Raw genomic sequence first — 24,206 nt, 5'->3', positions numbered from 1 at the left:
TGGTGGGAGTTTTATTCTAGGTAGAGGTGAACTTCAATTGACTACGGTCAATAACAAATAGCTACTTTTTAATATTCATAACAGACCAATAATAATATAGATATAACTAATGGAAAATCAAATTTTGTTTTTCAATCGGTTATGTCAACTATTGAAAAACCAAATGTCGGAAAATTATGTTGTGCGTCCGTATGCACCAGAATCGATGAACTATAATTCCAGAATCGATAAACTATAATTCCAAAATCTATGAACTAAAATTTCAAAATCTAATCCATGAACTAAAAATTCCAGAATGAATGAACTAAAATTCCAGAATATATGAACTAAAATTTCAGAATCGATGAACTACTATTTATAATCGATGAACTAAAATTCCATAATCTATGAACTAAAATTTCAAAATGAATGAACAACATAATGTTGTTGCTAGGAATCGAACCTGAATTTTTTTTTTAAGGGGAGGCGCATTTTTAATAAAACGACGTCGTTTTTGCATCTGTATGCACCATGCATGGTGAATACGAATGCACAGCATAACTACTCCCAAATGTCACCCTATCAAAAATATTTTATTGGATTGACAAGTCATTGTGCTTAATGATTAGCTAAACTATATATATTATCAGTTATTCAGTGACCAAGGTTTTTTAACGTGACTAATAACCCATTTACCGAATAACCAAATTTATTGAAAAACTAACAAAAACCGACCAAATTTTACTTTTCCGCTACTACATAAAGGAAAGGAATAGCGATTACTTAAAAAGAGTTATTACTTAAAAAGAGTTAAAAAGGAATAGCGATTACTAAAAAGAAACCAAAAATATAAGAAGGGTGAGAATATTAGCATTCACCAGTACACTACGAAAGGATAGATTTTACATATACCTGCAGCACTTGATTCACCAAAACAGAAAAGAAAAAAGAATTGTATAATCTTCAGTCCACGGGATCTTCACAGCGCAGGCAGGCAGGCTAAAACAAAGAAACGCAGAACTCCATGTCACCAGCACGAGCACAAACCAGCGAGCCAAAGAACAAATCATGCTACAAATAAATAGGTCAATCATCATCAGACAGACAGACCACATCAGCACCAGCATTTGGTTCAGCTGCAGAGGTGCCCGCTGCATTGCCTGTTGTTCCAAAGTCAGATAGGTCTATTGAATCAAATGTAGTACAGATTTCTGGTAAAGGAGGTAAATCATTACGTTGGTTTGCAAAAGGTTGGTTATCAAGATCTCTGAGCAACAAAGCAGATAGTGGACTATTACCCGTTGTCACGACTCTATTGTTGGGTTCTGAGTTCTTATTTACAGTGGTTGGCTGTAGCTGTGGTGGTGCTGGTACCTTCTGATGTGAAAGATTAGAGGATACGACTTGTGGCTGCTGAGGTGCAACCCGAGGGAGGGAGGATGAAAGTGTCTGAGACTGAGGTGCAACCCGGGGGAGGGAGGGTGAAGGTGCAACCCTAGGGTGGGAGGATGAAGGTGTCTGTGGCTGAGGTGCAACCCAAGGGCGGGAGGATGAAGGCGCCTGATGTTGAGGTGCAACCCGAGGGACAGATTGTGAAGGCGTCTGATGTTGAGGTGCAACCCGAGGGACAGATTGTGAAGGCGTCTGATGTTGAGGTTCAACCCGAGGGAGAGATTGTGAAGGCATCTGCATTTGAGGTGCAACCCGAGGAACGTGGTGTGAAGGTATCTGCACTTGAGGTGCAACCCGGGGGAGGGAGGGTGAAGGTGTCAGCTGTTGAGGTGCAACATGGGCGAATGAAGGTGAAGATGAAGGCATGTTAGCAGCCACATTACAACCTAGCATAGCAGTCGGGAGAGGTGATGGACTGGCAGCAGAAACAGATGTAGGTCTGAATTGATGTAGGTGTGGTGCTGGGGCACGAATGTCTCCAGCTAATCGTAGATTTCCAGCAATTGATTGTGGTGGCCTCATACTCATACAAGCTGGATTAGGAGTTTGCTGTCCGGCTGAAGATAAGCCAACAGGAGATCTCAATGTGGGCTGCTGCATCGACGCATGCTGTAGATGCTGCTGCTGCTGCATATAACTGGAAGGTACAGCTGTGCAGAGAAAAAGAATGTTCAGTTCTAATTTACGCCAAGATTAAACACAAGCACAAGTATAATAATTAGACCTTCAGAAACCAAGACTGATGCTTGAACATCTTTGGAAAAGGCAATGTCAAAGCCAGCCATATTAGAGATGGGCAGCAGAGAAAACATGATAACAAGAGGTTCTCCAAGATATCATGATACACATCGTTTTGCAAGGATCAATAGTTAAAGTGTGTTTGGTTCACACATGGGAATCAAATACTTGGTAACGGTAATGGTAATGGATTTTGGTGAAAGTATTTTGCATGTTTGGTAGTAGGATAGAATTGGAATAATTACCAATATTAATGTTTGGTTATGTATGACCCTATAATGGGATAAGAGTTTTAAAAATACAAAAACAAAAAAATCAAGGCAATTGATCCTAATATAATGACATCCAAAGCACCAATATGAACAAAAAAATCAAAACAAAAATCTTAAAGCACTAATCAAAACTTAAAATCAGATTACCAATAAGATGGAATGATACTCGTTTTTAATTAGGGAATAAGATTTTTAATTGAAGGGGTAATCAAATCCATAGTTGTGTTCTAAAAAGTTTTCAACCAAACACTAACAACGATTTTGATTCCAATACCTGGTGTATAAACCCATGAATCAAACACACAATTAGTAATCCTAATAAACCATTTAGCCCAAAGTACTTGTTCATACCAAAAAATCACAAACTTAACCTCTAACCCCCCTTTTAAATCCCATATAGAAAAATAAGTAAATTTATAGTTCAATACAGTTATGCTTAACCACTATTAAGGAAGCAATAAGCTGGCTGCTACCTCAAACCAAATAGAAATACCATACCTTGCTGCATTTGTGATGGCAACACAGTGGGCCTGGGATCCAAGCACTTAGATCTGAAAGCTTCAGCCAATATCCTGTTCATAAGAACTTTGTTTTGATTCCCTTCAAGTTCATTCTTTCTCAGGAAAAAAGCATTCTCACCCTCCAGAATTTTTGTTTCAAATTTGTTGCGTATTCGTTCAATCATTTCCTTTATTTCCTTTTCACAATCAGATCTCTGCTGCAACTTCTGTTCAAAGATGAAATGAAGTGTTAAAATACAAAGGCAAAAGCAGGGAAGAGATTCGGAGAATAAATACTAATCAACCAAGCCTTAAACTGAATCTAGTTGGAGTTTCCTGGATAATCAGAGCAAAAAGAAGGAAGGAAAACTAGACATTACCCAATCTTCATGGGACTTTACTGCTTGTTCTATTTCTTTGTGTATCCTTTCCAATTCCTTTGAGAGAGGATTAACTAGCATACGAATAGGTGAATTCAAGGAAGGCATAAAATGCGCATGATGCATTCGCATGTCGTTAGGTCCCTGAATAGAGGTCAGATTCAAAGGTTGTAAAATTGCTTGGTTAGGAAGTTCACTTGTGATCCTGACTTCATGGGGCAAAGTTTGAGTGTTCTCAGAAGAGCAATGCAGTTCACCACTAGGCTGGCAGTCAATTCTACTAACTGATGAATCTGTTGGACTGCAATCAAGTGTCATATTAGGGAGATGAACTGAGGCATGCAGTTCCGAACTTACCCTGCCTTGAGAATCAGCATTGCACAAAGGCTCTGCTGCTGTCTCAACTTCAGCTAACTGGGGAGAAGTCTCAGAGCAATGTAAATCATTGCTCCCATGATTAGGAGACTCATATGCAGCTTCACCAGGAGGAGGCTGATTGCCACCAGAAGGTAGTTGCTGTGGCTCACTATTTCCAATCAGTATGGACTCGCAATTTGCCTGTGTAACCCGTCTGGCATCATCCACTCTAGGAGACCCAGCTTCAAATTCTGATAACTGCCCCTGATTGAATTGCAATTCATTAGATGCTAAATGCGGGGAGCACTGATCTTGAGGTACCCGATCCTGTAAGTCATCAACCAAAGATGAATACAGACACTGTTTTCTAAATAATCTAAATGAAGTGCAAGAGTCAACAAAAGCATATACAATTATGCTCCTCACCCAAGAGTTTAAAATATTTCTTGGCACACATGCCAGAGGCAAACAACATTCATATGATAAAAACCATAAATTTTATTAGAGATGTAATAGCTAAATTGGAGGAAAACTAAATATTATGGTAGAAGCAAACAGGGTAATAAAAAAGAATGAAAATAGATGTATATCAGAAAAATATACAATTACAAAAATCCACATACTTGAGTTTGCAGTAATAGTCCATTATCATCTGAACAAGCACCGGCCTGTAAACTGGGCAAGGCCACTAACAATTGCTCTTGGGATGTTGAGTTTCCATCTATGGATTTGTGAGCTATATCATTCTCATTTCCATCATTATTCAGGAAATCGGTATTATTAGCAGGTGTACAATTTTTTACCATTGTTGTAATACTTGCTCCTGCAGGATGCTCATGTCTCAGAACTCCATTATGGGCAATTCCGCGCACTTCTGATGGATGGTTGTGTATAACATCTTCAGTACGAGCACATTCATGCACTTCTATTGAAAATCCATTAGCATGCTCCCCCAGTGAGCTTTCATCAATAGGATGCTTTTCAGAAGTCAGTGGGACCACTGGAACAGTATCCTCACAATGATCATCAATATTACCCACATTATTGGGCTGATTAAGACTAGATACTAATGCTTCTGCAGGGGATATAGTCGCCATTGGCTTCTCAGAAACTGTAGCTGATAAGACATCTTTGGATTGGACCTCATCTGTGGTAGTTGTGGGCACACTAGAAGGTGCCATGCTGCTCTCTGATTCATTCAAAATATTAATAGGCTCATTTGCTTCTAAATGACACTCAGACACAGAAGCAACACCTGGAGGATCATTGACATCTGCATTATCTTGACTGTGGCCAATGTCATCCGCAGAAGCAACATTTGCAGAATTGCTTTTATTGTTGTTATGATTATTGATATCCACATTATCTTCAAGGTTGCAAATGTCATCTCTAGAAGCAACATTCGTAGGATTATCATTGACATCTGCAATATCTTGAAGGTTTCTAACATCATCCCTTGAATCAGACATCTCTCTATTGTCATCTTCAATATCTTGAAGGTTCCCATTGTCTTCCCTGGAATTGGATATACTATTATTATCGATGTCTGCAATATCTTGGTCTCCAGTGCCATCTCCTGAATCAGATATATTATTACCAGTATCTACACTGTCTTGAAGGTATTCAACATCATCTCTGGAATCAGATGCATACAAATGCAGATTAGTTACAGCATCTTCAGTACTGCACAATTCAGCTTTAGAAACCCAAAAAGCAGTATTTTGAATTTCCTCATTTATTTCCTCTTTATGCTTCTGCTCAAATTCTTTCATTTTCAAGTCCTTATGGCAGTTGAGTTCCTCTATTTCCCTTGAAAACCGATTATTTAAGTTCTTGAGGTTGTTCTTTGCCAGAGGAGTCTCACAATGTACAGCACGGACAATGGCAAACTGCACTCTGTAATGTTTCTCAATAGCCACTCTCTTCTCCTCACAGTCTTTTTTGAAGTTCTCAATTTCCTCCTGTTGCTTTTCTTTAAGCCTTGACATCCTCATGTCACACTTGGATTGAACTTTCTTAATCATCTTTTCTGTTTCACTTTCAACCACTATATCCTTTAAAGTTGTGGTCTGCTCTGCAACAACATTTTCTTTCGTAACATTCTCCACCCCTTTTGACAGTCCACCCGTAACAGATACCAATGCTGGTTCAGAATGCCTTGAGGTGATTTCATTCTTTTCCAAGTGCTGCAAAAAAGCTTTCTTCAATGAACGCAACTTCCGGTGAACATTAGTTGCCTCATCTTCAGTACATTCAAAACCCAGATGCTCTTTTGTTAACATAAGCATCTCATTCTCATCAAGTTTTTGCTTTAAAAGTGAGGCTGCCACCCTACACTGAGAAATCACAGCACACAATCAAGTAAGAATAGTTGAATACAGAGTTAAAAGCACTAAAAAGCAAAGTTCTGGTGTGATAAATGCATAGCCAGAAAGCCCAAATCTCTCCTTCATAGGTTGATTAGTTTACTGTGTAGAAGTGTGAGATCACATCTACAAATATACACAAATGTTAAACAAAAGTCTTCCTAAAAGGCTATGTCAAGATGTGAACCAAAAAGTCATTAACACAAAGACAGCTCTCCTTTGTGGGCTTATGTTTACAGTTAATTTAATGCTTGGAATGGTAAGCAGCAATAAAAATTTTATAAAATTAGACTATCACCAAATATATAAAAAACTACGGCAAATATAGACCATTGTATTCCCATCCTTGAGAATACATAAAGGTATGATGCCAGTTCTGATGTATGAAAAAATCATGAGATGAGATGGTGGTCCAATGAGAGGCAAGGAGCCAATACTCACTGCCAAGGCAGAATTAATGAGAAAGGGGTAGGCCAAGAACAATAGAGAGAAACGCACCATGTTTTAAAAAATAAAAATAGAAAATACAGTATAAAGAATTGCAGCAGTGAGTACTTTACCAATAAGCTAGTGTCACACTATTAAAAAATCTAAGAAAACTTAGAATTTACAGTATTGCTAAACTACAAGGAAACAAAGCAATCAAACAATGACTTCTACAATCTCTAAACTTATTCAACATAAATGGCTCATCAAAAAAAAGACATAAAAGAAGATCAACCCTATGTCTTCTTCATGGAGAAAAGTTGAACTGTAACACATAAGGATAGAACCAATCAACCATACAAGACGTCCTTGGAGATCGAAGGCTCTTTTTATGATTAGGAGCATCATGAAAAGGAGAAAAAGAGACAAGACTGTTTGGTGTACACTGGCTCATAAGAGTGGGGATAAAAATTACAGCTATTTGAAAATGAACTACACAATCGCCCCTCAAGACATGCAAGAACTTGCAGAAAGACAGAATGTGACTTAATAGAGGCTAGAGTAAAGGCTATATCAGAAAAACCATGCATGCAGTAAAATAGAACAATATTAGCCAAGCAAATTTTAGTAATTAGTCGGGAAAACATGCATTTCCTAATTTTCAAACATTAAGGATCAAAGACTCAACAAAATGTTCCCAATAACAAACAAGAATCATACATATAAATGTATACAACACATTAAACTAACAGTAAGGAAGATGTAGCTCTACAACATATGGAAAGCCCTTAAAATGGCATGTGGTTCCTTTGTGGCAATGAACAGCCTATTTTACTTTTTGTATAGTTAAAACTGATAATGAAAAATAATTATGGAATGTCTGCCAAAATATAGGAAACTGATTGTAAATTATTAGTTATTAAAATAATAAGTTGAATAAAATTTATTAAATGTATACTTACTAGTATCAATGCTATTTCACATATACTTCAAATAAACTAAACTAGACAAACCATATACTAATGTACATATATGTACCACACATATATGTACATATATTTGTAGTACACACCTGAATCTGTTAACAGCTCTTCAAATTCTTATTTTGCCATTTGAAAACCATTTCGATGTTAAAATTTAAATAGTTCATGAAATAATCTAGGAAAAAGGGTCAAATTAGCCCCCTAAGTCAATTGGGTCACCTAAATAAAATAAAATAAAAAAAAGCTCCATTCAGATCCCCAAAACCTGTAAAATTGTTCAATTAAGTCCAAGTTGACCTATTTAGCAGGTTATTTCTTCATAAATTTGACACGTGTCTTTTTTAAATAATTTTTATTTTTGTAATTTAGTTATTAGAAATTAAGAAAATTAAAATAAAAAAAATAAAATAAAATAAAAAAGATTACAGCACCGGCTGTCCTCGCCGGACAGCCAGTGCGGTCTAAGCATGACGGCCATGGCAGTCTGGAATGAGGGCATGGCCGCCGCCCTCGTTCCAGATCTGGACCTCAAGTTTGAGGTCCAGATCTGAGGTCCAGATCTGGAAGACAGATGGTCATTGCCATCTCAGACACGTCTCAGACGGACGGCCATTGCCGGTTCCATGGCTGTCTGAGATGGCATGCTAAGACAGCACTGGCTGTCTGGCGAGGACAGCCGGTGCTGAAATCTTTTTTCTTCTTCTTTTTTTTAAATTCTTAATTTTTAATAAATAAATTAAAAAACATTTAAAAAAATAAAATTTATTTAAAAGACACGTGTCAAATTTTTGAAGAAATAACCTACTAAACAGGTCAACTTGGACTTAATTGAACAATTTTACAGGTTTAGGGGATCTGAATGGAGCTTTTTTTTACTTAGGGGACCCAATTGCACTATCCACTCGACGTAGGGGGCCAATTTGACCATTTTTCCAATAATCTATACAAAGTAATTGCTAATAAAACACATCTTAATCACTAGTCACTACTTAGAAATAAATTAGACAGACATACAAATGATACTTATTTTTAAAAAAAACAATAATAACAAAATTATAAAAATAATAATAATAATAATAATAATAATAATAAGAAGAAGAAGAAGAAGAAGAAGAAGAAGAAAAACCAGGATAGCAAAGAGGTCCTAACCAGAGATATTTCTAATGCTTGTAAGAGTGTTGCTGGTTCCCTACTAACACGATGGTTCTCCATGATGAAATCTAAAAAAATTCCAACCATATGTTTGATATCATCCTGCATTAAGAAAATGATATGATACAGTTAGCAACTAAAGCAAACACAGCAAGATTGAACCCCCATGACTGAAAGCAACTGAATTGAATGACCAAACTATTTAGGAAAGAATCAGAACCTACAGCAAACTGATGATACATATTTTCAACAAAGCCAAGCAAAAGTGAAATAGAAAATCTAGTCTTATTGGTTTGCAGTGGTAACTATGCTCAAGAGCCTCAAACCATCAACACTTGCGCCACTCCTTTCACTATGTAAGAACTGGTGAAATTTTTTAGCACATAAGCCATGGTTTCCATTCTGTGGCATGTAAACACCAAAAGTTTAAATAAATAAGACACAGGAACCTTCAATGTGACTAGTTCTGGTCGTGGAAACATGCAATACACAATGTCGGATGAAATGACATCAGATGTATGGGTAGAAGTAGACACAGTATCAGTAGAGATTCATAAACAATTGAATGAAAAGTCAAGACAGCTACCGAAAGTTTTAGCACTTCAAAAACTTTAGCCATCTCCGCTTTTAGATAGATGTGAAGGCTCTTCTGCTCATCAGGAAGGGCTACTCTCTCCACAGGCTCAACATTAACCTCATGTGACAGGCTGCATGAAGAATTAAAGGCATGGTCTCCGATGTGTGCACTGTTTTGACAGGCAGTAGATGTTGGCAATGACTGATTAGCAGCTTTAATTGTAGGACCTGCAATAACACAAAAATCAATAAAACAATAGCACATTCTTCTACAATGTTAGGCATCCAGCACAACAAGAAGATCGGTAGCAGGACTATCAGCAAAAGATTGTTCACCATCATTCAAAGCAGCAGGTTGACTGCTTTCAGATACAGGCAAAGTGGAAATAGCATCCACACTACTGTTCACTGTCTTCCTACGTTTCTTTCCTGCATCATCATTGCCAACCTCTGGAGAACATGGTGAGTCCTCAAAGTACTGGACTCTCTTTCTGTTTCTTGGGGTCGGCCCACTTATATGTCTCCATTGTGGATTTCTTCCCTCCAACAGCTTTTTCCAAAACACTTGAGGCTCTTCTCCACATGTATACTTAAATTTCTGCTCACCAAATAATGGAATATCCGTAATGCAAGGTCCCGAACTCTTAAGAACTTTGGAAATAACCGAATTATGAATATCATCAATTTCACTATTTTGTGAAATTATGGCACAGAATTCCTTGACAACATCATTTAAAAGTAACTGTCCACATGATATATCCAAAGCTGATGCCTGGCTGTCACTGGCATGGTACTCTTCTAATCTACTGAATAAATGTGATGCACCCCACATGAGAGTGTTCTTCACATTCCTGTTTAAACTTTGTAAGTTATCAGCATTAGGATTTTGCTTTGTAATCACAAGCACTTGCTCCTCCACTGTATAACATGAATATAACCGGAAAACTCTAATTGGTTTAGACTGTGACACAAATGATAATTTTTGTAGAAGCCTCAAATCATTCTGTGGATTAGAATCACCATCATATATGATGACACCATCCACTGATGATAGTTTAATACTTGTATTACAAATACGTTTTTCTAATAGAAGTACAAATTGGCCAGTTTCCTGCTTCCTGAACCCATTGAGAGCAGCTTGCCTCTTGGAAGTACTGAGACTAGTCTCAACACATTCAAAAGAACCGGCGCCAAATCTTCCTCGCATAAAATCATCCAATATATTACCAAGTAGTGCTACAGGGCCAATAGACTGCCAAAATAAAACATTTTTTGAGGATTTAACAGCGCCAAATTGGAAAAATAAGCATGATGATTAACATGCACATTAGGTTGTACTGAAGCCAACATGGATGCACTCACATATACAACTGCATCTTCAGTTGCATAAAATTCTATAACTAAGGTCATCAGGAGAGTACGTCATAATTAAAGGCAATCACCCTTTCAAATTATTAATAATGACAAAGAAACAACACATAGCTACGGAACTCCTAAAAATTATTTAAATGTAATAATTAATCAGCACTCTCACTCTTCCAAAAGCATCCAGTGAAATCAGAGAGGAGAGAGATTCAAGATACACCATTCAGTAGACCTCCAACACTAAATGACATAAAACTTCATTTTTTAGGAACAGCTAGTCTCCTGTGCTTCGTTTAGCTAAGCTAAACTGCATTATAATGCATGGAATAGACTCAAAAATATAAATTAGTTCCCTGAACCAGGAACCACTCACATATACAACTGCATCTTCAGTTGCATAAAATTCTATAACTAAGGTCATCAGGAGAGTACGTCATAATTAAAGGCAATCACCCTTTTAAATTATTAATAATGACAAAGAAACAACACATAGCTACGGAACTCCTAAAAATTATTTAAATGTAATAATTAATCAGCACTCTCACTCTTCCAAAAGCATCCAGTGAAATCAGAGAGGAGAGAGATTCAAGATACACCATTCAGTAGACCTCCAACATTAAATGACATAAAACTTCATTTTTTAGGAACGGCTAGTCTCCTGTGCTTCGTTTAGCTAAGCTAAACTGCATTATAATGCATGGAATAGACTCAAAAATATAAATTAGTTCCCTGAACCAGGAACTTACTTGTATTTTACTTAAAGACTTCTGCATACAATTTAATATACCCAACAGAAAGATTTAAAGCAAAACAAACAAGTTTTCTTTTTCTTTCTTTTTTGGTTTTTTATTTTATTTTGTATGGACATGTAGGGGTGCGAGGTTGGAGGGTAGACAATCTTTCCAGTGTCACAAAGAAGCAATTAAAAAGAATAAGTTTGATATTAACACAAAATAAACAAATGCATACCTGATAAAAGATAACTACTCTTAGATGTTGGCTTTTCATTTCTGAGAGCATCTTGTCAAGAAGATGCAATTTCCCACTTGCTTTTATTCCAAAATCCAAAATCTCAGATGGAGACAGCCCCTTGTTTAAGGGTAGCACGGTTTGATCCAAAATGTAGGGATGAACACAACACTGAGAAAACCACAAAATAATCACTTTGCAAATAGATGTGCCAGCACTTAAATTGAAAAAAGAATATTAAACTTAGATGATGCAAACTAAGGCCTGGTTTGCATGAACTTATTTGTAGCTTATCTTGTAGCACTCAAGCTGATATGTTTTATTTTACGGCATTTAAATAGACACCTGAAAATAATTTATAGCATTTGAAAAGCTGCTTTGGATTTATCTCCCTAAACTAATTCAAGAAGCTAAAAGCTGAAATTTTTTTAAACCCAACTAAAAAACTTAAAAGGACAACCCCTTATTAAACTATTTTTCACGTTTTGAGCTTATTGAAAATTGCAAATCTTATCACTGCTTATTTTAAGTTGTTTATCCAAACTAGATTTAAATGTTGGCATCAGCCATAGCACCAAGCCACCAGCAATCTGGCATAAAATAGGAGTTGATGAATTGGGGGGTTTGTAACCAAATGCACCATAACTCTTTACTTTGATCTAGTTGAAAAGGCTTACATTTGCAAGAATTAATTAAGTTCCAATAACAGATAAAAGTTATGGATTTGACTCCAAGGTGGAGATAAATATTTAATTAGACTACCTAAGAATGTTCTTTTTAACTTTTTTTCAAAAATCAAGGCTGTCCTTTGCTAAGTGTCACCAATGAAACAGTAAAAAGTGCTCTCCTACACAAAAGGGTTGTACACTAATACATTTATACAAGTATCAAGAGATGTGCAACCTAACATTCCTCAGCATCCACAAAGAAAAGTTGAAACCAATATCACGTCAAAGACAAAAATTGAATTTGATGCTCAAAGTGATTTTAGACCAAACCTTTCGAACAGCGAGAAGAACTTCATTGAGCACTCCAACAGGATCACTTTTTTTGGAGTGAGAGCATAGAGCATTGATATTTGCAAGTAGTGTATTACAGTACTGCTCAAGCTGCAAATTGGAAACTTGAACCGGAAGCCAATACTCAATAAACTTGGAAAGCTCCAATCTATTATCCGATGCAGTAAGCTGTGAGAACATCATGTTCTGTTTTCCTTGACAAATCTCATACTCCTTAATGAGGCTCAGACCATGAGATGAACAAAGAAAATCAGCATTCCCCAATTCCCATGTAGCACTCTCAACATCAAGGCCCTGCCACATCACAAGCCACTCACATTGGCAATCTAATTTATCGCCAGCGTCAAGAATTTGTTCGCCACCATGCAGCTTGGAGAAAAATAACAACCTTTTCTTCAATAAACATTGAGGCTTTGTCCATTCTGAATTCCACCTTAAACCCTGAATGAAGAAAATAAAATTGTTGGTCTTTAGGTTATACAAAAATCAATGGAAAAGTAGAACCCTCTTAAAAATGTGTAAATTCAAGGTGCAGGTTATGGTTAGTTGGTTACTAAATAAATAAATAATAACTGACCGGATCTTTATGTTTAAAATCTTCAAGAATAGATGGCGCTTCAATAACTAACTGTGCTTCAGGTAGCCAATGGTTGTGAACATGGGCAAGACCTTGATACTTGACAAGATACTGCTTCTGCCTTTGTGTTCCTAACATGAAGGAATAGAAGGCAAGAGCAAATATACAACTATTAGGAAAGCAGAATACACTAAAACAATTTTTAAAAAGGTTATTACAAGTTCATATAACTTATGTTGCCAAATACAAAATGCAGGTCAGGCAAACCTTTCACACCTGATACCTCCTCCACCTCCCTAGCATCCCAAATTGACTCTATTCCTTTTGACACTGAGTGGACACCATATTTAATCTTCTTCTTCACACACCAGAGACAATGCCAGACTCCAGATGGAATATCATCTAAATTAGGACCCAAGCAAGAGAGGTGATAGCATCTCCTGCAACCTTCACCATAACAGAGCCTGAGAAGATTGTTAAAGCAAAATTTTAAAAAGGTAGGTAGAAAAACAAATGAAATAGTAGGATATCATAAGAAAAGGCCCAAATCCTAATTAAACATTTCAATGAATGTTAGTATCTAAATGGATCAAAGACAACTGATATAACACCAGCACTGTCATGGTAATGAGATGCATTATGACACCAAGTAGAGCCACATTTAGTTAAAAAATTATATCCCTATCATGCCATTATTAACCCTTGGAAAATAACCTTACAGCAAAAACATAAGAGATTACCCACAGGCTCTTTCCACCTTGCTTGCACACAGCACAAACATTTTTGTGATTATCCACCTGAGAATCCATGTTAGCACCTCCAGATTGCCCAGCGCAATGTCTTTCAGCAGATCCCATGATAACAGTACTTTCAACACCCACTCTATCCTAATATGCAGTCCATCAATAAGAAAAATATCAATTGAACATAAACAACAGATACAATAAACTTAGTTCTAATAATCTAATCTGAATTTGACTTTTTATCTGAATAGGCAACTTATATAGTTATATTACAAAAGATTTCTTCTTCAAAATCTCAAATTTTAGTTCAACCTGATATGAAAGAGTAAAATAACTAGAGATGAAAACTAGACTAGCAGGAAATCTCCACCTACAAAGTGAAACGTAGACTAGACCAGCAAACAAAAACCATGTCTTGGAACAGATCAACTAAGAACTTCAAATTTTCAAACTTAAAAATAACAAAAACTCCCCATCTATCATAAGGTTTTATAACCATAATTGTAGACATTGAACATAAAGAAGTTCCTACATGTGGTGACCCCATAAGCTGCTTCTACTGGTATTGATCTGAGAATGTTAGTAGTCAGTTCAGTGGGTTTAAATTGAACTAATAAACTTAAGTAGATAATCTTTTTTCATATTGTACTCACTCTCTCTTTACACATGCGTGTATCCCTGTTTCATATTTTAATCTATTCAATTCTCACACAGCATACATCAGCTGGCACCATAAACCTACCTTATGATTAGCTATGTTACCAAAATCCATCTTTGGCATGGCAACACATGTGCAGAGATCTACTTTTGGAGAATCATGATCCAGCCTGCAAGTCAGGAAGAAAGATAAGAAACAACAAGCCATTTTGAAAGTCTAGCAACAAAATCAAAAAATTCAAAAAATCAAAATCAATAAGCAAGACCATATGAAGGTGAATAAAAAATTTTAAAAATTTACCGAAATCATCAAAAACAAGGAGAAAAATGTCTTCCATTTTAAATTGGCCTCTATCATTTTTCCTTTCTGATTTTCCGACTGCTCCAGTTGTTTTTATTCCACCATTTTAGGTGAAGGAGGGAGCGTTCGCAATATCAATAGTTATTTTGACAAGTGTATTAAATGCTAATAAATCTAAACACTGTATACTGGGACACTCCCAGATTAACATTAACAGCGTACCTATCCACACTTCTAAATGTAGCTAATGATGACAAGCCTAGAACTCTTTTAAGGAAAATTGCATAATTTGCTATAATATGAATTATACTACAAGTCTACAATCCATACTGAAATATAAGTACCTTTTCTGTTTCAAACATACACCACAAGACCAAGTAAAGCAATGTTTATCATGCTTCACCAATGTTGACTGAGTGGTTGCACAAACTAATCCGCACACAATTTGGCGATCAGCTGATTTTCTTTGAATGCTATGCTCTCCATTTTGTGAATTAAATCCACCACTTGTAGGAGTAGAGCCTATCAAATCTGGGAGATTCTTTGTTGCAGTAGAACACCCCTCTGGCAGACTTTCAGTTTCATCCAAGGTTTTGCTGATTGTACAACCATTTATGGAACCTTTTAAACTATCCCCTTCTGGTAGAGCAACAATTGGTTCACTAGCCAAAATATGTATATGGTTTGCATGTGACAATTCTGCCTCTCCATCAGTATGTAAATTTCCTGTATTTAAACCCTCTGAACTAGAGAGGGAATCTACTTCATCAGCTTGTGCAGCATGGTCTTCACTATACTCTTCTGCAACCTCTCTGTGGCAATCACCACCCCCAATGACTTTGTCCCCAACAAGCTTGGAGTCACTACTAAGTCTAGGAGACTCATTTGGTATTTGTGAAACCTCATCAATTGCTACTTGGAAGAAACAGAGAATTTCACATCAGCATTAAAAAATCTAGTATAGCATAAAAGAACAAGGAACAACTATAAAATCTATGGGCATCTCATTTTTAATCTTTTTGGCCTATATATATAAAGATATAAAAAAGGAAGAGTGACCTAAACACAAAATAACATCAGCAGCTTCAAAACAAACAAAAGGAAGCAAAAAATGTATCTACGAGGCTTGGAGGAGAGGGTCAACAGGATAGTGACTCATATACCTGGCATTGCATCTCTTCTTCGTTGCATTTTGAACAATGATCTAAAACTGCGCCCATCAATGCGCTTTCTTTTTAGGCATATATTCTGGTTACCACTAGTGCTAACTTTCTCAGATTCCATTGTGACCTGCTTCACACTCTTCTCTTTCTTTGTGGCAGACAAATTCAACTCTTCCTCGTATAGAATATGGCTTTTATCTCTATCAGGGGTCCTTAAAGGACTAAGAGTGTTCAGTTTCTCAGGTCTCCTAGACTTTATCTGTGTACAAGGTGTAGGTGGAGGCTGCTTCTCAAGCAGTTTAGACTTTGAAGTCCTTGATGGGATTTCCTGAGCAGACTTTCTTAAACCTAGGCGATCCATCTTTCCCATGCCTGAACTGGATGATCCATTCCCATTAGCCTTGTCAACATTAATTTTCTTCCACGAACGTGTCTTATGAACCATCTGTATGGCTGAAAATCAAACAAAAAGGTCCAAAGTTCTCAACCTATATTATCAAATGGAAGGCAATAGAAAAGCTTTTAATCACAAAATTTGCCTCCATAAGCATAGTTAGAGCAACAGCTTCAGTTGGGGTTTTTAGTGGGTTTTTTTCAGAGCCAAAAAGGAAAGAGAAAATGGGAGAGAGAGAGAGAGAGAGAGAGAGAGAGAGAGAGAAAAGCAAAAAGAAAAAAGGAAAAGGCACTGTGACGCACCCAGCTGGTGCGTGTGCTGAGCACGGCACAGTGCTTTTCACGCGCAACCTTTCTCCCATTTTCCCAACCAATGGGTACCACAAAGAACCTCAATTTGCAGGAGAAAAATATCCACAAAAAAAAAAAAAAAAAAAAAAAAAAACCTCCCCATTTGTTCAAAAACCCATCCCAAGTTTTTTCTTCTGAAAAAACTTCTCCAAAATGCACAAATGGGGTTGCTCTTAAACAGAGGTTAACATGTGCATAGTTAAAAAGGCTTAAAAGTCAACATTTTGATCCAGATGATAAACTTGAATATAAAATTGCACATTATCTATAAATTTATATACATTATCTTTTGACAGAAAACACTGAAAATTCCAGTGCCACTAAACACAATATTGCTCATGCTGGTATTCAGTTTCAGGAATTAAACAGTTGTTCCATTAAACAATGTAAAATTCCAGTCAAAGGGGGGAAAACTTTAGTGCATATTTAGTAACTATGAAAATTCTCCAGTTTTTAAGGAAAAGAGAGTTTCTAATCTTCTATGTTTGAATGAACTATTCTCTAAATTAGATTATTAAAAAATGTAATATTGTTTTCCAACCTAATAAATAAATGAATTTGGCGAACACTGAAAAGGTATTTTAAACATTTTTTAAATGCAAAAGCATACATCACGAGAAGTCTTAGAGAATGATCACCATCACCACTATCTTTCAACCCCTATCAACCTACCCACTCCATTTGTTACTTCACCCCCATCAGCCTACCTACCACTTATACCGACCATTACTTCAACTAGTAACTACCTATCTACCTACTTGCCCTCAATCCCCACCTTCCTAATCACTTCAACATATCTACCTACCGATCCTCCATCCCCACCGATGCATAATTACTTTGACCACCACCGCCTATCTACCTACCTATTTGCTTACTGTTCCCTCATCTCCGCCTACCTACACCACCACCTATTCAGCTATTCTCCATCTCCACCAACACCTAAATACTACTCACTTCCACCATCGTTACTTACTATTCACTCATCTCCGCCTACCTACACCACCACCTATTCCCCATCTCCACCAACACCTAAGTACTTTGCCACCGCAGCCGCCACTTACTTCCACCACCATTACTGTTCCCTCATCTCCGCCTACCTACACCACCACCTATTCTCCATCTCCGTCTACCTACACCACCACCTATTCTCCATCTCCACCAACACCCTGAGTACTTTGCAGCCACGGCTGCCACTTACTTCCACCCTTACTTCCACCACCGTTCCCTCACCACCCCTACAACGCTACCATGACACAGTAGAATTGTAACTTACCACTCTGCATGGGCATTTTAATATAAATAAAGTAATATAATTTCAAATAACTAAAACCCTCATAGGCTCATAGTATTCTGCATAAAGTAGCATAAACGCATCATATCATATCATGAACCATTAAAAACTGCTTTTCTCCGCTATGCAGGACCTCAATCATAACAGCAGCATTGTTGAGCCACAGTGGAAAAAGTGGATTACCTTATAGTCCAAAGAGAGAACCCTTAGGTTCTCGTAAGTGTGCGATTTCGATTCCGTTCGACGAACTACGCGATTATCCACGAAATATCGCTGCTGAGTTTCAGAACCCTAATTTCATCCAGGGAATTGAATTGCAAATGTGGATATAAAAATGAAGAAAAGCGAACAAAAAAAAAAAAAAAACAGAAAAACTAAAAACCCGCGGTGGCAAGTAGCGCTTAGAGTATGGCGTCTGCCGCCTGGAACGTAAAGGCCAGGCCAGTGAGGCGGTGAGATTTTCAGAATTCCGGATTTCCCCCCATGGAAATTGGAAAGCTCTTCAATTAGCGTCCAGGAGACAAACTATATAAGGCCCCCCCATACATGAAATCGTGAATTTTTAGATTGTAAATTTGTAATAATGTAAGCCTGTAAGCTGACGTTTGGTTGGTGAATTTTTAGTTTTTTACTCATAATTTTTTTATATTGTATAATTTTATATTTTTTAATTATTTGTAGATGTCGTCATACTACATAATAATTGACGAATTTTGATATATATTATTATATTTATTTATTTGTCAATTTTTGCTATCCAAATATCCAAATATCGGATTAAAATTTTTAACAATTATAAAAGTTACTAGCTTTTACCCTCAATATTTTTTTTTAAATAAGTACTTTAAAGTATATCAAGGCAAGATTATATGAGAATTGTTCCTCCATAGATAATTGAATGTTGAATTTGCGTATTTAAATAGGTAATTCTAAATTTACAAATGCAAGATAATATAGTCAATATTGATTATAATTGTCAATAAAATAATTGTATAGGTATGGTTGAAACCAAATACGGGACATAAGGGGGAGCAAATAAAAATTAGGACATAAAATATTAAATATATACTAATATTGAAAAGCTAACTGCTGATTGCCAAACAATGACATTGCGAGGTAGTTTCCCGCTTCAATTTGTTGTGTGATTTGAATACTCTTTTGTCAATAAATCTCACAAGTAGTTAATACGATTGACTTAATTATACTTTTTTATTTTTTAAGACAATTATTATTATTATTATTATTATTATTATTATTATTATACCCTTAGGGCATTTTACATGTTAATCTAAACAGTTAATTTTTTTAAATATTTTTTTAACCAACCGTTGATATAATTCGCTGGTCAAATCTGCTAATATAATCCGAGCGCTAACCGCTAACTCATGATTGTTAAACAATGACATTGCAAGATAGTTCTCATTTCAATTTGTTGTGTGATTTGAATACTCTCTTTGTCAACAAATCCCTCAAGTAGTTAATATGATTGACTTTATTAATTATATTTTTTTCAAAGTATTAATAAAATACTTGGTAAATAAATAAATAGCATTATTTTGTATTATAACTTTGATATTTAATTAAAAAATTGTGCACAAAAAAGATAATAGACAATGTAGTGAATATAATCCATTGATGAATTTGAATGTAAAGAATTTTTACATTGGAGAAATATAAAGACAATATAACTAATAAAATTATTTCTCTTAATTACTTTATTGATAATGAATAATTTTTTTTAATAAAGATATTGTAGGGACAATGTAGCGAATATAATCAATTGATGAATTTTAATGTAAAGAATTTTTATATTGGAGAAAAATAAAGACATTATAACTAATGAAATTATTTCTCTTATTTTTTTTTTTTGAATGTTACTAGCTCTATTACATTGTAGTATCTGTTCATATACTTTCTCAACCTATTGAAACATAAAGAACCAATAACGCCTTCACTAAGGCTTGAACTCATAACCTTCCAAATGAAAGTCCAACCCGGGTACCATTAGACCACATAGTCTTGGTTATTTCTCTTATTTAATTTATTGATAATGAATAATTTTTTTTATAAAGACATTGTATACACATAATTCTAAAATAAAGAAATGCATATGTACTATTTTTTGTTGTAGCTACTAAATTATTATTTTTAATTTAATAAGAGTAAAACAGAGTACTAATTATGTCAACTTTGATTGGGATGGGGTTCGAACACCTTTCTTATTGAAATCAATGAGTAAGTTAACGGTGAAGTAACAGAAATTAACAGAAAAGATAATATTTAACGGATATTCATATTGGCATTTGGCTGAGCCATTCATTTGATTAAAAAATCTAACCGCCATTTTTTTCACACATTATATGCCTAACTCTCTTGGGCTTTTATTAGTATAGTAGATTATTTTTTCTTTCCGTCTCTTTTTGAACAATGAAATTGAAAATGAGAAAATTAAAAATTAAACAGTCATTGTTAATGTATTTAATATATAACTTTACACCATGTTTAGTTCACGAAATAAATTTTAAAGGAATAGCAATATTATCTCATAAAGAATGAAATAGGTAAAGTATATAACAATAATCGTATTATATTGTTTGGTTCGTAGAATGTAAGGATTAGCAAATTTTCGGTTAATCGCCTAATAACGGTTAACTGAAAATCGAATCGATCGAAAAAATTAATTTTTGATCGTTTTGGTTATTAGATTTTAAAAGTTTTTTACTTTTTCTATTTTTTATCCTTGGTTTCCGTCGGTTACCGAAAAACCGACATGTAAGGTCGTCTCCCACGAAGACGGCAAATGCCAAAATGGTGAAAGATTTGGCGCAAAATCGTCTCCAACGAAGGCGCAAAATCTCTCGCCATTTTGGCATTTGGCTACAGTAGATTAACGCCAAAATGGTGTTAATATTTTTAATTTCAAGTTTACCTTTTGTCTTTTTCGTTAATTCCTTTTGTATCCTTATTTTATTTTTATAGATTTACAATTTTTTTGTTAAATACATAAACATAAAATTTGAATAATTAAAAATAAATTATACCATTTAAAATATCTCATCAACACTATTAAAACAATACTAAGTTGGAGAGAAGCGCCGACTCCTGATGAAGTTGATATAGGTAGATATGATGCTACTCTATTTCAATAATTTCTTGCTCAACATAGATAAATAAAAGACAAAGAAGCGCATTATGCACTTCGAAATACATTGATTGAGCATATGTGGGAATGATATGGTAATTTTAAAAATTAAATGTAATAAATTGTTAAATATTATATTATTGTGGAATAAAAATATTATTTGCATTACAATTAAAATTTAGATTTAAAATATAAAATTTTAATTTGTGATAAACAAATTATTTTATGGTAGGAATGAAATTTGGTGTAATGGATTGAAAATGAATAAAAATTGGTGTAAGAATATGTTAGGAATGTTTATTTTGGCGTAAAATACTAAAATTTGGTAAAGAATTTGGTGTTTTGGGTTGGAGATGGTCTAATATAATGCTTTGTTTGCTCTGTGTGCATGTATATATTTTGCTAGCTTTTCTATTCCTAATTTCAAATCTTTGCTTTTGTAGTTCAATGTGAATGTGCGTCAATGTATGCATTATTGTGTACTAATAATTGTCCCGTGTGATGCACAAACTATTATTAATTTAATAAATTTACCAATTAAAATTTTGACATCCTATGAATTAGCAAAGAAAGTAATGATTGTGAAAACAGAAAAACCTACTAGAGTTCTTGAACTCAGAATTAATTTTATTAAAAATGTAAGTATAACTTATACAATGTAATATATAATAATTTTAAAAGCTTAATTATGCTATTATTATGTTGATTTTAAAGTTTATTGTTACTTGTATTATTATTTGAATTTGATTTTTTAAAAGAATTTGAAATTGAAATAACTACTTTAATTATATAACTAACGTATTCAAATAAAACTTGTAAATAAAATAACATGTAATATTTGTCGAAAATCTCCACAAAAAACTTAGTCATTTGAAAAATATTATTTATGTAAAAACTATATTTATTTTATATCTAATTTATCCTCTTTATATATGTAGAGTCAAATTAATTATAATTGAGGTTTAAATGAATATATAAACAAATTATATTAAATATATGTTGGTACCGTTGGTAGGAAAACAAATAATAATCAAATAAAATTGACTATTATTTTCTAGAAAGAAGGGAAGAAAAGATGAAGAAAAGTGGCTAGTGTTTGGTGTTGGGTTTTTGCAAGAGTCGAGTGAGCACTCTTTCCTTAAAACCTTATTTGCCACCTCCCAAAGATGCTAGGAGCGTTGTGGCCTAGGCTTCCCAGGATAAAACTTGCTAATGATTCAATGTTTGAGCACTCAAACAAGGAATCCGACGAGCAAGACAATGGCTATGAACACAGTAGGCCAAGAAAGAGTAGAAGCAGAGAGGTTTTGAAGCTGAAAAACGAACTTTCGTGTTCTATGTTTCTGTGTGTAAAACTCTACTGCCTCTACCCTCTCTTATATAGGGTTGAAGGAGCCAATAGCCTTTATTATGGCAATTAAAAATGACATTAAAGCTGCCTTCCAACAGCTATAACAGCAGGCCACTACCTGGGAATTGAATTCAGAATTCAAAAGTGGAATTAATAGACAATTAATTCCGTAACAGATGAATTCAATCCCCTCAACAGTCAGAACTTTCGGGTTCCTGACCGTTAGTGTACAGGGTTCGGTCTCAACTTTCGACCTCATCCAGTTTCGGCCCTTGCACCTCTCGTAAACTCTGTTGCACGAGAGTTGTGCTCTCGGTGCACCACTGCACGAGAGTAGGTGGCTGTTGCACGAGAGTTGTGCTCTCGGTGCACCACAACCTCTCGTGCTCTCTTGTAGCACGAGAGTAGGTGCTCTCGGTTCGGTTCTGGCCGAGTGGCTATACCAGTTGGAAAATGATACCGAAGTAAGTTTGGCATAACTTAGCCCGCAAGGCCAGCCAATTTTCAGACGACATTCGTGCCCCCAGGTGCCGGCGCACACGAGCTCGGGCTTGAATCAAGCCTTTTTCAAACTCTGCTAGTTAGAATTTGATTTGCACCCCTCCCCCGCGCGAGAGAGCCTCTATGCTATACAATTCTACAAGCTTCAAAAGAGCTCTTGTATATAAGGGGGAAAAATCTTCATTCCAAAGCAATGTGGGACAAAAAGCTCACTTTTTCCCCTTCATTTTCCAACTCAAATGGGTCTACTTTGAGAATCAATATCTCATTCACCCATTATCCGTTTTGAGCGTACAATATATCGATCTCTTCGTCTCACTACGAAGAATCCGAATCCACTTTAACCCGACCCAAATCGAAAGTGGACCCCACTGATAATTGTACCACAAAATAGCCACTTAACATGCCATTTTATGCCATTTTAAGCTATTTTTTCCAACAATATAAAACTTTATGAATAAATTTGAACACAATAAACTTTTTTCCATACTTCATTATGCTTTAATATATATAGAGATAAAGATAGAACTATAATAATAAAATATAATTTATAAAATATAAATACATCTACCCACACAATTAATGCATTCATACTTGCTAATCTTGTTTCTATCAAAATGCATTCACACTTTGGAGTTTAAATTTTGTGGCTAGATTCTGCTTTATTATATATATATAATAATAATAATAATAATAATAATAATAATTTCATAGGTTTGAACTTTGAGAATGCATAGATTTTGACTATTGCATATATGAAATTTTTAGTTTTGAAGTATTAAATATAAAATAAATTTTTAGTTTTTCACAACATGTAACTCCCTACGAGTTGCATGTTATTGTTGGGTGCAGGAAAGTGGCAAAACAATTGTCCGCTATTTCATGTTTCTTTTTTTTTTTTTTATTGAAAAATAAACTACAAATTATATATCCATGTATACCATAATGGTACCCGCATGGGTAGCTCAACTGGTCACAGAAGAATGACCAGGGATCGAGTCTCACCAGCGGCAGTGTGGGAGCAACCTCTCAAAGTGGGAGGTTCCTTGTGCGCAGTGAGCAGGTCTAGCCTCTGTGGTTCATGTTCAGTTGAGTTACCATGATTTACATCCTCTCAAATACTCTGTCGGGTCGGGGTGTGGGGCCCTTAAAGTTGGGGTTCGGTAGGAATGTATACCATATTGGTTGCCACACCACACTAC

General features: G+C 35.4%; 1 protein-coding gene across 4 annotated transcripts; it reads right to left on the bottom strand.

The window, feature by feature from the left end:
- Nucleotides 1-808: 808 nt before the first annotated feature.
- LOC109170923 (helicase protein MOM1-like) lies at nucleotides 809-18,530 on the bottom strand. 4 transcript variants are annotated; one of them, XM_019320055.1, is made up of 18 exons: nucleotides 18,393-18,530; nucleotides 18,194-18,301; nucleotides 15,976-16,428; nucleotides 15,157-15,724; nucleotides 14,597-14,681; nucleotides 13,856-13,998; nucleotides 13,379-13,575; nucleotides 13,112-13,242; nucleotides 12,514-12,975; nucleotides 11,516-11,686; nucleotides 9,518-10,433; nucleotides 9,192-9,409; nucleotides 8,603-8,707; nucleotides 4,302-6,014; nucleotides 3,322-4,005; nucleotides 2,940-3,168; nucleotides 1,278-2,081; nucleotides 809-1,190 (listed from the first exon to the last, which is right to left on the bottom strand). In XM_019320055.1, exons 3-18 carry the CDS (start codon nucleotides 16,418-16,420, stop codon nucleotides 1,066-1,068), a joined length of 6,996 nt encoding a protein of 2,331 aa, XP_019175600.1. In that variant the 5' UTR covers nucleotides 16,421-16,428; nucleotides 18,194-18,301; nucleotides 18,393-18,530; the 3' UTR covers nucleotides 809-1,065. The 4 variants fall into 4 exon arrangements, with proteins under 4 accessions (XP_019175600.1, XP_019175599.1, XP_019175598.1 ...); XM_019320054.1 differs by having other exon boundaries at nucleotides 809-2,081; nucleotides 13,388-13,575; XM_019320053.1 differs by lacking the exon at nucleotides 18,393-18,530 and having other exon boundaries at nucleotides 809-2,081; nucleotides 18,194-18,378.
- Nucleotides 18,531-24,206: the final 5,676 nt, after the last annotated feature.

Source organism: Ipomoea nil, unplaced genomic scaffold, assembly GCF_001879475.1.
Source record: "Ipomoea nil cultivar Tokyo-kokei standard unplaced genomic scaffold, Asagao_1.1 scaffold3377, whole genome shotgun sequence".
NCBI lineage: Eukaryota > Viridiplantae > Streptophyta > Magnoliopsida > Solanales > Convolvulaceae > Ipomoea > Ipomoea nil.
The sequence above is the reverse complement of the archived record's forward strand: the minus strand, read 5'-3'. Positions and strand labels throughout refer to the sequence as shown.

Excerpts from the sequence above, each read along its gene's own strand:
- LOC109170923 (XM_019320053.1), bottom strand. The coding sequence starts at position 16,420 with ATGGTTCATAAGACACGTTCGTGGAAGAAAATTAATGTTGACAAGGCT. Across the intron at positions 13,999-14,596 it reads GTAACATAGCTAATCATAAG|GATAGAGTGGGTGTTGAAAG; the intron begins GTAGGTTTATGG and ends ACTGCATATTAG. Across the intron at positions 4,006-4,301 it reads GACTATTACTGCAAACTCAA|GATCGGGTACCTCAAGATCA; the intron begins GTATGTGGATTT and ends GATGACTTACAG.